The sequence below is a fragment of the Podarcis tiliguerta genome (genome assembly GCF_965153285.1).
Source record: "Podarcis tiliguerta genome assembly, chromosome: 18".
Classification (NCBI taxonomy): domain Eukaryota; kingdom Metazoa; phylum Chordata; class Lepidosauria; order Squamata; family Lacertidae; genus Podarcis; species Podarcis tiliguerta.
In genome coordinates, this window is record NC_139551.1 from 2,232,854 (window position 1) to 2,249,285 (window position 16,432).

At 49.8% G+C, this 16,432-nt stretch overlaps 1 protein-coding gene across 2 annotated transcripts in view; it reads left to right on the top strand.

Annotated features, from left to right (window-relative positions):
- Nucleotides 1-16,432, top strand: part of LOC310668307 (protein unc-13 homolog A) — a 115,823-nt gene that overhangs the window by 37,308 nt on the left and 62,083 nt on the right. The window contains exons 14-16 of one of the 2 annotated variants that reach the window (XM_083421392.1): nucleotides 1,015-1,093; nucleotides 12,562-12,633; nucleotides 15,275-15,494. In XM_083421392.1, coding sequence (XP_083277518.1) covers nucleotides 1,015-1,093; nucleotides 12,562-12,633; nucleotides 15,275-15,494 — 371 coding nt within the window. Of the gene's footprint in view, nucleotides 1-1,014; nucleotides 1,094-10,937; nucleotides 10,957-12,561; nucleotides 12,634-15,274; nucleotides 15,495-16,432 lie in introns of those variants that run through there. The other variant, XM_083421391.1, reaches the window with a different exon arrangement.

A 16,432-nucleotide genomic window follows, 5' to 3' on the forward strand; every position in this document is an offset into this window, starting at 1 on the left:
TGTTGCTGTTGTTGTTTAAAAATCTGATTTTAATATTGCATTTTAATGCTTTTGGGATCTGCCCTTTCCCGGAAAAAGGGCAGGCAAGAGAAAAACGATGAATGATGGTTGCAATGGATGGTTATAACAAATAAAGGTAATAATTGTTAATGGTTTGATATATAATTAAGATGCATAATCATTATCAATGCTGATAACTTTTCATATTTGTTAATGAGCGAAGTTAGCATGTGGACATTTGATGTGAATTGGTGTTCTGAGTCCGTTAAGCACGCAGCAATTCTCCCCTCCCCTCCCCTTCCCCTCCCCTCCTCTTTCCACCTGCACACTTCCCCCTCCCCTTTTCTCCTCTCCCCTCCCCTCCTCTCCTCTCCTCTCCCCTCCCTGCTCCCCCTCCCCTTTCCCCCTCCTCTCCCCTCCCCTTTCCCCCTCTCCTTTCCCCTCCGCTTTCCTCCTCCCCTCCCCTCTCCCCTCCCCTCCCCTCCCCTCCTCCCCCTTTCTTCCTCCCCTCCCCCCTCTCCTCTCCTCTCCTCTCCCCTTCCCCCCTCTCCCCTATTCCCCTCCCCTTCCCCCCTCTCCCCTATTCCCCTCTCCCCTCTCCTTCCCCACTCCCCTTTCTTCTCTCTTCTCCTCCCCTCCCTCCCCCTTTCCTCTCCTCTCCCCTCCCCTTCCCTCTTCTCCTCCCCCTTCCTCCCCTCCCTCCCCCTCTCCCCTCCTCTCCTCCCCTTTCCTCCTCTCCTCCCCTTTCCTCCTCCCCTCCCCTCCCCTCCCCTCCGCTCTCCCCTTCCCCTCTCCTCTCCTCTCCCCTTCCCCCTATCCCCTATCCCCCTCTCCCCTCCCCTCCCCCTTCCTTCTCTCTTCTCTCCCCTCCCCCTTCTCTCCCCTCCCCTCTCATCTCTTCTCCTCCTCTCCCCTCCCCTTTCCTCTCCTCTCCCCACTATCCTCTCTCTCTCCCCAACCCAATATTCCCTTTCTCCTCTCGTCCTGTGCTGACTGTTTCTGTCTTTTTTCCAGACCGGGCGGCGGGCTCATCATAATTGATAGCATGCCTGATATTCGCAAAAGGAAACCCATCCCCCTAGTTAGCGATTTGGTGAGGTTTCTCTTAACGTTTTCCTCCCGTTTCTATTCTCTTTTTCTCTCTCCTTCTCTCTCTTTCTGGCAGCTGCTAGCTTTACCTTCCCTGGAAACGCCGCTGGAAGTCTGCCGTGTCCCCCTCTGGAGCCGGGATAAAGGAGTGGCAAAGCTATACCTTGCAGACAGTTCTTTTAACTGAGCCGCATTCCAGGCCAGAACCGACAACTGAACCAGGGTTAACACTGGGGGGGGGGTGCTGACCTTTCTGTAGCCCGAGACCTGGGCTAACCTAGTGGCCAGGAAACACCTGGGTTCAAATCTTCTCTCAACCAGAGACTTGGCAAACAGTTGACCAAGAGGCTCCAACTCAGGAGGTTTGGAGAGGTCCAGAAACAGTTGTGTCGTCCACCGTCCCCCCTCAAAAAGAACCCCATCTCCACCATTATATTAACATCAAGTTCTCAGATTAGGAGTCGATTTGCCCTTCAGTTGTACCTAGCAGCATACTAAGAAAGTCTCAGCAGTAAGGCGCTAATTTTCTGATTAAATCCAAAATACATCCCCTCGCAGATAAGTGTTTATTCATTTCCCTTTTTCCTCCTCTTCTTCCCCTTCTTCCCTTTCTTCCTCTACTACTTCTTCCTCCTCTTCTTCTTCCTCTACTACTTCTTCTTCCTCCTCCTCTTCTTCTTCTTCTTCTTCTTCTTCTTCTTCTGCTTCTGCTTCTGCTTCTGCTTCTGCTTCTTCTTCCTCCTCCTCCTCCTCCTCCCCTTCTTCCCCTACTACTTCTTCCTCCTCTTCTTCTTCTTCTTCTTCCTCCTCCTCTTCCTCCTCCTCCTCCTCCTCCTCCTCCTCCTCCTTCTTCTTCTTCTTCTTCTTCTTCTTCTTCTTCTTCTTCTGCTTCTTCTTCCTCCTCCTCCTCCTCCCCTTCTTCCCCTACTACTTCTTCCTCCTCTTCTTCTTCTTCTTCCTCCCCCTCCTCCTCCTCCTCCTCCTCCTCCTCCTTCTCCTCCTCCTCCTTCTTCTTCTTCTTCTTCTTCTTCTTCTTCTTCTTCTTCAATCCCTTGTAGCCGAATAAGATTGTCTTCCAAAACAGGGTTTTAGCAGTGACTCTGTAAGTGGCTGAGGAGGCCAATTCTGGATCCACACGTTCTTCCACAGTGGGGACATAGGTTTCTGAGCGGGAGTTGATCCTGGTGAGGGTTTGCCAAGCGTGCCTTCCTCTTAGCACGTTTCTCCCTTGCGTCCTGAGTTCGAGTGTCTCCAAAGCCCACAACACCTTTGGTCAAGGCTGTTCTCCAACTGGAGCGCTCGCAGGCCAGTGTTTCCCAGTTGTCAGTGTTTATACTACATTTTTTTAGATTTGCCTTGGGTGTGTCTTTAAACCTCTTTTGTTGACCACCAGCATTACACTTCCCATTCTTAAGTTCGGAACAGAGGAGTTGCTTTGGAAGGCGATAATCAGGCATCCGCACAACATGACCAGTCCAACGAAGTTGATGTTGAGAATTATTATTATTATTATTATTATTATTATTATTATTATTATTCCCCCAATAATAGCTGTTATGTAATGCAAGGTCTACGGCGGTGGCTGATTGCAAATATAGTAACTTCTGCAGGCGAACGATTTGCAGGGTTTTCTTGCCCCTCCGCAGCTGCCAAACCACCCCCTCGCCACAACGAAAAGAAGAAGGAGGCACATATCTCCACTTGTGGTGGGAGTGCCCCAAAATCCAGCCATTCTGGATAACAACCGTACGAGAAATAAGTAAAATAACCAAGCAAGTATTAGAAATCACCCCAGAATTGGCTTTACCAAACATCTTCCAAGACAATAATGCCCACTTACACCACAAAGAACTCATAACCCACCTACTTTCAGCAGCCAGAAGCATCATAGCCAGACACTGGAGAGACCTGTCAGGAGTAAGCATGGACCAATGGTACCAAGTAGTATGGGTAACAGCCCTACTAGAAAAATTAACCAATAAACTGAAACTGACATGGGGACAAATAGAAGGAGACGCCTTCACCCCGGTATGGCTCCCCTTTATCACATACACAGCCCAACAAGACGACAAAAATCCAACAACAGCATACAAATCAATCTGGCTAACCTGATCCAAAACACCCACCTACCCCACTCACACATGAAAACAAAGACCACCACAGCCAATCCACAAATGAATAACCACACCCTAGGCCAACCCCAACCCCTCTCATCACCAAAGGGAACACAAGTGAACAGCAAAGAACCTGCACAAGCAACGCTGACACCAAACCCTACATATAATAAGTGAAATAGAAACATCGCCACCCAACCCCACTCTCCCCCGTCTCTCCCCCTCTCCACCTCTTTCCCCCTCTTCTTCCTAATGTCTCAACAAATGAAAATGATTTGTAAAAAGGTTACATGGGGGGGGGGGGGACACGAGAGAGAGACATTGCACACTTTTGTAAATCAACAAAATCTTTAATAAAAACAACAACAACAACAAGAAGAAATTGGAACTGTCTCACAGGGTTGAAGGCCTTGCCCTCCATTATCTCGACTCTTCTGCGGCACACACCTCGCTGAGTTCGCCTTCGCTCCGCTTCGCTAATACAGCTCATTCTTGTTTCTGTTTCCACCCCCTCTCTCCCCCCTTTCTTCTCTGGGACGTTTTTTGGGCTGCTTCCGTCCCCCAGGGGAGCGGCGGTCAAGTTTCTGCGCTGCATAGACAGCATGCCTGACATTAGGCCTGGATGCAAATCACTCCCACTAGTCATCAGCGACCTGGTGAGGAACGAGGTGGTTAAAGCGAGAGCATCGTATGGGTCCCCCGTCACCCGCATCCGGCAAGCTCTCTTGGAAGCGCCACCAATTTGGCGCAAGCCTGGTCTGGGGAGATTTGGGGTTCCCGTGTTGGCTGGGGACACACATGCCTGTTTGTGCATGTGTGTACACACATGTGCACACCGAGAGAAGCGTAAAGAGAAATATTATGTAGGGGAGATTGCTTGCAAAATGCGTATACATTGGCAAATTTGGTCATGGAATCCTACTCAGTATTGATCCAGAGTAATGTGCCTTGGTTCTCGAACTTAAGTCCGTTCGGCTCCCGAAACCCTTCGAAAACCAAGCGCGGCTTCCGATTGGCTGTGGGAGCTTCCTGCGCTCAGTCGGAAGCCGACGTTTGGCTTCCGAAAAAACGTTCACAAACCGGAACACTTACTTCTGGGTATGCAGCGTTCGGGAGCGGATTTGTTCGACAACTAAGCCGTTTGAGAATCAAGGTTCCACTGTTATCGTTAAGCAGACTAAAAACTTAAACACATTGCAGGATTTCTTCCAGAGTAGACCAGATGCAATTGTATCTCATCCAGCAGCGCTTTACCGCTACTGAAGGCAAATGAGCATAATGGTCACAAATCGAATAATTTCAGGGTTGGTGCTGTCCATAAGAAATCCAGTTGCAGCAGACTTTAACTTAAAATAACTTGTAATAAGTCTAAACATTAACACTAAGCATTTGTTGGAATGTTCAGGGAGGCAGGAGAAGATATACTGCTTATTAATATCCTTCCTAACTTGCGCTAGCAAGTTCCTTTGCTTAGCAGAGTTTACATTCCCCTTTTACATGCACAGTAGATAGCTTGATGCAGGCTCGCTTAAGCCGCTTAATATTGGATTCCTGGTAAGTCTCCTTATCTCCCCCTTAAAAAGAATAGACACGACACAATCTTGTGTCAAGCATATAAAAGAAGTTTACTCACACATTCAGTTCACAGATGGATCCCTGAAGGCAGACTTAGTTACAAATATGTACATGTGGATCTACCCCATATGGGGGAATACATTCCCCTTTTACATGCACGGCAGATGGCTGGTTGCAGGCTCGTGTGAGCCTCTCACTATTATACAATTCAGTCTGTCTCCGATTGAATTGTACGTTCTTGGCAAGTTCCCTTGAATGCCTCTTAAAATAATAAATACACCACAATCTTATTCAAAGTCAATAAAAGAAGTTTACTCACATCAGTTCGCTGTTGGATTCCTGAAGGCAGACTTAGTTACAAAGATGTACATGTGGAGGAATAATCCCAGTGCTTCTGCTAGCTGAGAGCTAGCGGAGCAGTCCTAGCTAAAAGCTGGTCAAACGAAGAAGGAAGTAAAAAAGAGAGAGAGTGCTGCGTGACTCATCCTTTTGTTACCTGGACAGGTGAGGTCAAGCCCACCTTCTGTCACATGCAAAAGGAAGGATGCTCCAGCCAGGAGGAACAGGAAGTTTCGACTGGCTGGACCAAACATTCCCTCGCATGTCCACTCTAGGAAAACAAGGAATGTTGTACTTGACTGCTCCCAGTGGATTACATCCCACACAGGTGGGAGCTGGACTTTTAGAAGACATCTGAAGGCAGCCCTGTTTAGGGAAGCTTTTAATGTTTAGCAAGTTACTGTGTTTGAATATTCTGTTGGAAGCCACCCAGAGTGGCTGGGGAAACCCAGCCGGATGGTCAGGGTATAAATAATAAATTATTTTTGACAGGTAAGGTCACGCCCGCCTTCTATCACATGCAAAGGAAGGATGCTCCAGCCAGGAGGAACAGGAAGTTTCGACTGGCTGAACCAAACATCCCCTTGCATGTCCACTCTAGGAAAACAAGGAATGTTGTAGTTGACTGCTCCCAGTGGATTACATCCCACACAGCATTGACCACACCTAACGGACAGCCTGGGGGCGGGGGAACAGAAGGAGATCTCCCCTCCAAGTTGCCAGGCTTGCTGAAACAGTGAGCTTACAAGAGGCTTCGGGATCGGTTGTCTTGTATTTTCATACGGCGCCGTCGCTTTAACAGAAGCCACACGGAACCCTTGTCCAATGAGGAACATCAGCCTGTCTCCCTGCGTCTGAATTTCCTCCTTTTTCTTCCCTTCCAACACATGCCCTGGCTCACCCAACCCTTCTTGCCCTCCCAGGGGATAGCCCTCCGTCGTTGTGTAAATAAAGGCGCCCCCTTTCCAAAGCTGCGGTTGGCATTGTCTACCTCAAACCTTACCTGTGCATGCTTGCCTTTGTTGACAACTCCATGTGGGCTCCCAGGAGCCAAAGCTCAGTGGGCAGAGCACCGGTTTTCTGTGTGTTAAGGTCCCATGTTCAATGCCCGGCTTCTTCCGTTAAAGACCTGGCGGCAGTCTGCATGGACCGGAGGTTGCCAAAATCATGTCCTCCATGTGTTTCTGGACTCCCAACTCCCATGGTGGGAGCTGACAGCCCAACAACATCTCTGTGCTGCATTCCAAAGGCTGTGGAGAGGGTTCCAGCCATCAGGAGACCACCTCCTTTCATTAGCTTCTCGTCAATTCCAGCTGTAGCCCAACAACATATTGAGGGAACAAGTTTGGGAAGGGCTGTGTTAAGCTATGAGATGTGTGGCTAGGCATGATTTTTTCATGGCAAAAGTTCACTCTTCTACAGTGGTACCTTGGTTCTTGAACTTAATCCATTCCGGAAGTCCGTTCCCAGACCAAAGTGTTCCAAAACCAAGGTGCGCTTTCCCATAGAAAGGAGTGCAAAATGGATTAATCCGTTCCAGACTTTTAAAAACAACCCCTAAAACAGCAATTTAGGGACACGGGTGGCGCTGTGGGTTAAACCACAGAGCCTAGGACTTGCTGATCAGAAGGTTGGCGGTTCGAATCCCCGCGACCGGGTGAGCTCCCATTGCTCGGTCCCTGCTCCTGCCAACCTAGCAGTTTGAAAGCATGTCAAAGTGCAAGTAGATAAATAGGTACCGCTCCGGCGGGAAGGTAAACGGCATTTCTGTGCGCTGCTCTGGTTCGCCAGAAGCGGCTTAGTCCTGCTGGCCACATGACCCAGAAGCTGTACGCCGGCTCCCTCAGCCAATAAAGGGAGATGAGCGCCGCAACCCCAGAATCGGCCACGACTGGACCTAATGGTCAGGGGTCCCTTTACCTTTAAAACAGGAATTTAACATGAATTTTACTATCTAACTAGACCATTGACCCATAAAACGAAAGCGATAAACAATGTGCTGCAGCCACATAATCAATCGATCAGCAGCTGAACTGGGTTCCACACCGTCACAACAACGAAATGAAAAAAGAGCCAGAAAAACAAAAAGACAAAATAAATAGCAAAAACAGACAGAACTCAGCGTAACAATCAGATCGGAAGTGTGGCACTCAAAACGGAGCACGTTCGGCTTCCGAAAAGAGTTCGCAAACTGGAACACTTACTTCCGGGTTTGCAGAGTTTGGGTTCCAAGTTGTTTGAGGACCAAGGTACCACTGTATACAGTTGCTGAACGTACAAGGGTCTTTCTCGCCTCTTATACTCCTTTGCAGCCAAGGAAACTTTGGAACCGTGTCTGCGTTGACCTCTCAGTGTTAGACAGAGATCAATAGATCTCCAATGAACCGCAGTTCCCACGGTTCCTTAACTGGAGGCTCTGAACAGAGTTTACAAACTACAGTCAAGGAACCCTGAAAACTATGATCTCCTGAGCGCCATAGAACAGGTCTCCAGGGTACCTTCATTGGTGTTGCATCGAAGCAACCTGGGAACTGTAGTTTTGTCCCAGTAATATGAACCCTGCATTATTGAGGCCTGGAACTACAGTTCCCAAGACTACTGCATCGGAAGCTATGCTCAGTTTAGCCAAGAAACCTTGAGGAATTGTAGCATTTTGTGAGTACCAAAATTTGGAGAGATTCCCAAACCTTTCAGAGAGCCAGAGTTTCCACGGCCACTTGACTATGACTTAAGGTGACCAAATAAGGGGTCAAGAGGAATGGGGTAACTGTGCCCCTGAAGGACCAGGTGCGCAGCCTGGGAGTCATTTTGGACTCACAGCTGTCCATGGAGGCACAGGTTAACTCTGTGTCCAGGGCAGCTGTCTACCAGCTCCACCTGGTACGCAGGCTAAGACCCTATCTGCCCGCGGACTGTCTCGCCAGAGTGGTGCATGCTCTGGTTATCTCCCGCTTGGACTACTGCAACACGCTCTACGTGGGCCTACCTTTGAAGGTGACCCGGAAACTGCAACTAATCCAGAATGCGGCAGCTAGACTGGGGACTGGGAGCGGCCGCTGGGACCACATAACACCGGTCCTGAGAGATCTGCATTGGCTCCCAGTACGTTTCTGAGCACAATTCAAAGTTTTGGTGCTGACTTTTAAAGCCCTAAACGGCCTCGGCCCAGTATCCCTGAAGGAACATCTCCACCCCCATCATTCTGCCCAGACACTGAGGTCCAGCACCGAGGGCCTTCTGGCGGTTCCCTTATTGCGAGAAGCCAAATTACAGGGAACCAGGCAGAGGGCCTTCTCGGTGGTGGCACCCGCCCTGTGGAACGCCCTCCCACCAGATGTCAAAGAGAACAACAACTACCAGACTTTTAGAAGACATCTGAAGGCAGCTCTGTTTAGGGAAGCTTTTAGTGTTTGATGTATTGCAGTACAGTGGTGCCCCGCAAGACGAATGCCTCGGAAGACGAAAAACTCGCAAGACGAAAGAGTTTTCCGTTTTCTGAGTTGCTTCGCAAGACGGATTTCCCTATGGGCTTGCTTCGCAAGACAAAACGTCTTGCGCCCTTTTTTTTAAAACCGCCAATGCATTCCTATGGGAAACCATCAATATACATTGGTGCTTTGCAAGACGAAAAAACTCGTAGAACGAATTAATTACGTCTTGCGGGGCACCACTGTATTTTAATATTTTTTTGGAAGCCTCCCAGAGTGGCTGGGGAAGCCCAGCCAGATGGGCGGGGTATAAATAATAAATTATTATTAATTATTATTATTATGTCGGTGCCTTCATTCATTTTATTTTAAATCAACCGCAGTCCCCTTGGTGGGCATCGCAAAATGAATCCTTGCTGGGCGCAGCTTTGCCATGCCCCAAAATTCCAACATTTCGTGCTCTCTTGCCCAGCTCCTGTGCTTAGCCTCTCTTCGCTTTCTTGCTCCCTTCTCGCAACGTCTAGCTTTGACTATCCTCCCTATATCTGTCCGCCTTTCCCCTCCGCGAGTTTCCCTACTGGTTGCCACTGTTTATTTTCTGTCTTTCCTCCTGTCTAAACCCCGACTGCTGAAGTTGGGAAAGCTGATGCCTCAGTTTTGCATGTGAGGGGGGTTTTCGAGGCGGGTGGGGGCTGCGGTTTGTGCCCATTTTCCTAAACCATCGCCTGGAAAATCTGGTACGTGTGAAGACATTGCCTGTGCGGTTGAGGGGAGAAGAGATTGAGCTTGAGGTGACTTGTGGGTGGTTAACAAAAGTGACCCAAAATATCACGTTTGTATTTAGTTTTTCTAGGGACGCGGGTGGCGCTGTGGGTTAAACCACAGAGCCTAGGGCTTGCCGATCAGAAGGTCGGCAGTTCGAATCCCCGTGACGGGGTGAGCTCCCGTTGCTCGGTCCCAGCTCCTGCCAACCTAGCAGGTCAAAAGCATGCCAGTGCAAGTAGATAAATAGATACCGCTCTGGCGGGAAGGTAAACGGCATTTCCGTGCGCTGCTCTGGTTCGCCAGAAGCGGCTTAGTCCTGCTGGCCACATGACCCGGAAGCTGTACACCGGTTCCCTCGGCCAGTAAAGCGAGATGAGTGCCGCAACCCCAGAGTCGGCCACGGCTGGACCTAATGGTCAGGGGTCCCTTTACCTTATTTAGTTTTTCTAGCCTCGTTGAAAAGGAATAGGTTCAAATTCCACCTGTGCAGTTGACTGCCACCCTGAATTACAAGAGGGGTGGAGAACCTTGCGGGTCATAGACTGAACCCAGACACCCAGACCTATAAATCTGGCTCCCAGGCACCACCCCCTTTTGCCAGACCAGCCCAAGTCACTGACTTTGGCACGGCTGCGATCTAACCTACTGGGCAAAGGTAAGAGTCACGCCTTTGGGACGGCCTACTTTGGCCACTGGCCATACCCCTTTCCCTGTGGCCCCGCCCACTGCTGGCATGCGGCCCCGGAAGTTAACCCATGAGGGAAATAGGCCCCTGCAGGCTGAAGAAGGTGATCAAGCCCTGATTTAGAATAACAAAGGCCGCAACGTGTTTAGGTAGTGGGTCTGCTGGTCCCATGGGTTACCCAAGAGGTGAGGTGCAAGCCCGGTCCGTGGTCGAAGGTGCAACGTGGAGGCAGTCCGTAGTAGCTGAAGCTGGGTGCAGGGGAGGGAGTTGGGTGAAGTCAGGAACAGGCTTGCAAGGAGGAAGCCAGGACAGGTCAGGAGCTCAGGCAGGAAAGCAGGACAGGGTTCAGGCTAGACCTAGCAACCAACAACGTTGCTCCCACAATTTGGGACTGGGGCTGGCTGGCTTTTATCTGCCCCAAGGCATAGGGCGGCCCCGATCCTCAGGTGACTCGCCTCTCCTGGCCTGGAGGTGAGCACTCCTCCTGTAGGAACTTAGTTCCCTCTGCCTCTCTGCCCTGAGCCTCTGTAGCTCAGGAGAGGCTGGAGGGTTACCGGACCCAGAGGCAACCTCAGCTTCCTCTGACGGGGCTGAGAGTGGAGCACTTGCAGGCAATGGGTCCTCCATCACCTCAGGAGCCAGAGCAGACTCACCTGCGGACCCAGCACAGGTGAGGACCCTTCAGGCTCAAGCCCCAGCCCCGGCTCAGCTGGTTCTGGAGGTGGGGACTCCTGTGCAGGCTGGGATTCCTCAGGTTCAGCCTCCGAGTCCGAATCCCAGGCCATCACAGTGGGTGACAGGGAATTCTGCTGCTTACGAATGAAGAATGAAATTCAAGCTTGGAAGCTTGGTCTTTTATGTATAAATATATATATATACCTGGTTGTCTGAGTCCTCCTAACAACATCTCATTTCTTCCTCTGTTGCTCAACCGTTGACCAACACGCCTTTGCAGGCTATGGTGAGTCTTTGTCTCCTTATTTATTTCTCTTTCTTGCTCAGGGCTCGCAAATCTTTCTCCCAAATAAGAACAGTGATGGGCAAACTCCCCAATGCCACTCGATTGTAAATTGTTTTGACGTTGATGAGTTTATGAATCACTTCTGGAGGCAGGAGAAAACTCCAATAGTTCCTTCCCAGCTTGTTACCATATTTTTCGCTCTATAAGACACACCAGACCACAAGACGCACCTAGTTTTTGGAGGAGGAAAACAAGGAAAAAAATATTCTGAATCTCAGAAGCCAGAACAGCAGGAGGGATCGCTGCACAGTTAAAGCAGCAATCCCTCTTGCTGTTCTGGCTTCTGGGATAGCTGCACAGCCTGCATTCGCTCCATAAGACGCACACACATTTTCCCTTACTTTTTAGGAGGGGAAAAGTGAGTCTTATAGAGCAAAAAATACGGTACATTGGTGCCAGCAGACATGATTTCACAGCCACATGGGGAATGTGGTTTCAGCAGTGACGTAGCGTGGGTTGTCAGCACCCGGGGCAAGGCAAGTAATTTGCGCCCCCTAACCCGGGGCAAGGCAAGTAATTTGCGCCCCCCCCGCTGCACTGTCCCTCCCCCAGATAGTCCCTCTCTCTCTCTCCGCACCGCACCGCACGCCCTGGCACCCTCCCCTCCACAGTGAGCGGCGACCCGGCGGCTCAGATCGGATTCGCACAGCCAGCACTGCAGTGAGAGAGAGTGAGTGAGCCAGGTAGGGGCAGAGAGCTGCGAGTGCGAGTGCGCCCCCCCCCCACAGATGTTGCGCCCGGTGCGGCCGGCCCCCCCTGCACCCCCCACGCTACGCCACTGGGTTTCAGCCATGCTGGAGGGGCACACACGCTTCCTAATCACGCCCCCCATCCCATGCCTAAGTGAAGACCCCATGAATGCAGTGTCTCAACTTTTGTTGTTGTCGTTTTTCTGCACTGCATTTTTGACATGCAGAATGCCGCGGCGAGACTCCTTATGGGGTCTTCGCTGCGAGATCACATTCATCCAGTACTATACCAGCTGCACTGGCTCCCGGTGGAGTACAGGATCAGGTTTAAGGTGCTGGTTTTAACCTTTAAAGCCCTCTACGGCCTAGGACCCTCGTACCTATGGGGCCGCCTCTCCTGGTACGCCCCACAGAGAAACCTACGGTCTGCAAATAAAAACATCCTGAAGGTCCCAGGCCTCAGAGAGGTTAGGCTGGCCTCAACTAGAGCCGGGGCTTTCTCGGCTGTGGCTCCAATCTGGTGGAACGCTCTGTCACAAGAGACTAGGGCCCTGCGGGACCTGACATCTTTCCGCAGGGCCTCAAGACAGAGTTGTTCCACCAGGCCTTTGGCCAGGGCGCAGCCTGACTCCCTCCTCTGGCAACCTGCACAGAATTTTGCTTAACGGTTGCCATTAATTTGATTTTAATTAATTTTTATAATGGGATGTTTTTAGAATGTTGGATTCTTTGATTGTTTGATTATTTAATTGTTGTTAGCCGCACTGAGCCCGGCTTCGGCTGGGGAGGGCGGGATATAAATAAAATTTATTATTATTTATTATTATTATTCTCCTTCTATGCTTCCTTCCAACAGTCCTTGGTCCAGTCCAGGAAAGCTGGAATCACATCAGCACTCGCATCGAGCACTTTAAACAATGAAGAGCTAGTAAGTGTCCCAGTTCCTCCTTTCTTATATACATATATGCTCTTGGGTGGTTCTTTTGTGTTAAGAGAACATGTCCTGGCGAAGGAATGGGTTTCTGTGCAGTCAGTCTCAAACGGGACCCAAAATCCACATTTTTCCTCCTCCAAGGGAACATTTCTAAAATGCATTAACTTGAGCTCTTGAGTCAATGTATAAACAGAAAGACGGCTGTATAAACAAGTGCTCAAAGCCCTCTCCTTTATCAGTCCGTGACGGCAATGGATGGCCTTGCCAGTTCCGAGTGGAGCAGGGATGGCACGTCTGGGTCTTATCTTACATCCTGACCACAAAAGACACACAGACCTTGTCAGGTCTGACAAGAGACCCGGGAATGGCGCCAGGAGTGCTCTTAGAGTTGGTGACCTTCCTGCCCCAAGATAAGAGTATAGGAACAGGAACAACCTTTTATGGTCAAGAGTACCGGAACAGGAATATCTGTTTATGGTCATGGATGTCAACTTACGTGTATAAGCTGACGTGGTTGGATTCCTGGGGAAGGGGGGAGAGGGTGCCTGGAGGATATATATACTACATGAAATTTCTCATTTCTTTGGACTTGCTGTGGACTGTGACCACGCAAGTGCCTTTCTGCTGCTCCGGAGAGCAGAATAAACTCTTTCTCTGAATCAACCTCGGTGTCATTTGACTTCCTTCCTCCCTCCCGGGAGCAACGCAGACCCCACCAGTCGGTATAGTCTAATAAGGCTACACTGGGAGCCCACAGGGGACGTGGAAGCAATAAGCAGTGCCTCTTCCAGTCCGAGCAAGGCATGAAAGTTCAGGACCATGGACAGCTCCATATCCCTAGTGCTGGGAGATGTTGCTTCAGCAGTGAAACAGTTCAGACAGGGAGCCTGTAGGGGAGAAGGAGACACTGACGGACAGCGTCTTGCAGTAAATGAAAAAAGACCACGCAGCGTCAGAAGTTCCAGAATGATATTATTATTTTTTACTAAAAAGCAAAGGCTTGTTACAAAAACGTCAGACGCACGAGGTACAAACGAAAGTAAGAGAGAGAGAAAGAGAGAGAGAGAGAGAGAGAGAGAAGCTTTCTGAGCACAGGGATTTCTCTCTCCTGGCTCAGCGTGACCTTGAGATAGTCAAAACCATATTTACATCAGAAGTGAACCTTCTAGAATCTTCCAGTGCTTTCCAGTTTCTGCCCTCAAAGACTTTAGTCATGACAGGCTCTACCCCTTTCCTGGCTGCCCTGATGTGGTCAAATGTGCTTCCGGCATGTAGCCTCGTGCATTGCTAGCTAGATGCTACAGCATCAGCACTGAAGGTCTTTCCTGGTGCACGCACCATCAGCTCTGATCTCAGTAGGGAAAGGGGTATCTGAGAGCCAACTGGGATCTCAGGCAGCCAGCGCAGAGACCTCCAGTCCGGGAGCAGAGATGCCCAGATCCAACAGCTCTTCAGGGTCACCGGCAGTTTGGAGATCTGCTTGGGAGGGGTGTCTTTCTCCCCCTCTGGGGAGACCTCGATCTCCTCAGTTTGCTTAGGACTGAACCCTAACAGGACACTGCTGGCTGATCTGTTTAGCAGAGTCTCCTGAAGGCTTGGCAAGCCAAGTCAGCACTCTGGACAGCTCCCAGTAAATCCTTCTGGCTGAGCTACAACAGATGTTGTCTAAGCAAAGGACTGGAGGCCCCTGAAGGCTTAAAAAGGGCTAGCAGAGATTTCTCTAGTACAGTGGTACCTCGCAAGACGAATGCCTCGGAAGACGAAAAACTCGCAAGACGAAATAGTTTTTCATTTTCTGAGTTGCTTCGCAAGACGGATTTCCCTATGGGCTTGCTTCGCAAGACGAAACGTCTTGCGCCTTTTTTTAAAAACCGCCAATGCATTCCTATGGGAAACCATCAATACACATTGGTGCTTCGCAAGACGAAAAAACTCGTAGAACGAAAAAACTCGCAGAACGAATTAATTTCATCTTGCGAGGCACCACTGTATTGCCTCTGTCATACCTTGCCTGATCAGGTAACTTGTGATGGGGTACACTATATATATATATAGAGAGAGAGAGAGAGAGAGGGAGAGACAGAGATTTTCAGGTTTATACATTTCAATAATTTTACAGTCATTTTAACATTTCAAAACTTGACTTCCTTCCCCCTCTTTCTGCAGATTTATTTTCAATATTTTCTGCATATTCCAAACTAACTTAATTTATTCATTTATTCATCTACTTTAAATATATACTCTTATGAAACTGAAGGTTATTACAACGAACCTGCCAGTGTTCTTATCTGTTTACAGTTTGTTTGTAAATACAGTCGTACCTTGGTTTCCGAACAGAATGCGTTCTGGGAGTCCATTCGATTCCCGGAACCATTCAAAAACCAAGGCGCGGCTTCCGATTGGCTGCAGGAGCAGCCAATCGGAAGCTACGATGGACGTTTGGCTTCCAAAAATTGTTGAAAAACAGAACACTCACTTCCGGGTATCGATCGTCCGGGAGCCGATTTGTTCGGGAGCCAAGGCGTTTGAGATCCAAGGTATGACTGTATTCACTAAACCATTTCCGTTCTTTTATAAAGAGTCGAGAGAGTGTGTCCCACAGCCAGAGCGTGTGTTTTTCGTTGTCTCCCTCCAGAAAAACCATGTTTACAAGAAGACCCTCCAAGCCTTAATCTACCCCATCTCTTGCACAACCCCCCACAACTTCGAGGTGTGGACTGCCACAACGCCCACCTACTGTTACGAGTGCGAGGGTCTGCTCTGGGGCATTGCGCGCCAAGGCATGCGGTGTACAGAATGCGGAGTCAAGTGCCACGAGAAGTGTCAAGACCTCCTCAACGCCGACTGCTTGCAAAGTGAGGAGGGGGTGCCTTCTTTGCTTGGGTTTGTCTTGGGGTCGGAGGGTGTAGGGTTCTGTCTGAACTGAGAGGAATAAAATACACACCCCGCGTTTCCAAAATCTGCAGCTTCTCACCATTGACAGTCACAAAGCATTTTGCCCCGCAGTTAGCAAAGGCGATCTGCCAATAAAAATAATACAATGTTGTAATGGTTCTAGGGGTTGCTCGTGCGTAAGTTGCCGCCACTCCTGGCTGGGTTACCTGGTTGAACCCTTTCTGTCTGGACAGCCTCAAGTTCCGTGCCTGCCTCAGTCACTGGCAGAATCCATCAGTGGGCGTTTCTTGAACCTCTTCCAGCATAGAAGCTGCTTGACACCCAGTCTCCTCCTCATCTCCCTGCGTGGAAGTCTTCTGCGCAAAGAGGGTGTGGGCAGCGGAGTACTCGTACTTTCTCTGCTGGTCTCCGGCGAGGAGTCCTGGAGCCACCTCTCCGATTCCCCCATCTGCCCCCCTTCTCCACTGGTGTTACGCTGATTTCCTTCCCCAGCGGATGGGCTGCCTCTCTCCCTACTGGGACCCTCTCCGCCATCCCTTTGGAGCCTCCTCTCCGCCTCCAGCTCTGAAGGCAGTTCCCTGACAAATGTCTTTTTTAAAATTACCATCATTGTATTATTATTATTATTATTAAAAGATCAGTATACCTGAAGGAGCGTCTCCACCCCCATCATTCTGCCCGGACGCTGAGGTCCAGCGCCGAGGGCCTTCTGGCGGTTCCCTCATTGCGAGAAGCAAAGCTACAGGGAACCAGGCAGAGGGCCTTCTCGGTAGTGGCGCCCGCCCTGTGGAAAGCCCTCCCGTCAGATGCCATAGCGATAAATAACTACCTGACATTTAGAAGACATCTTAAGGCAGCCCTGTTCAGGGAAGTTTTTAATCTGTGATATTTTACTGTA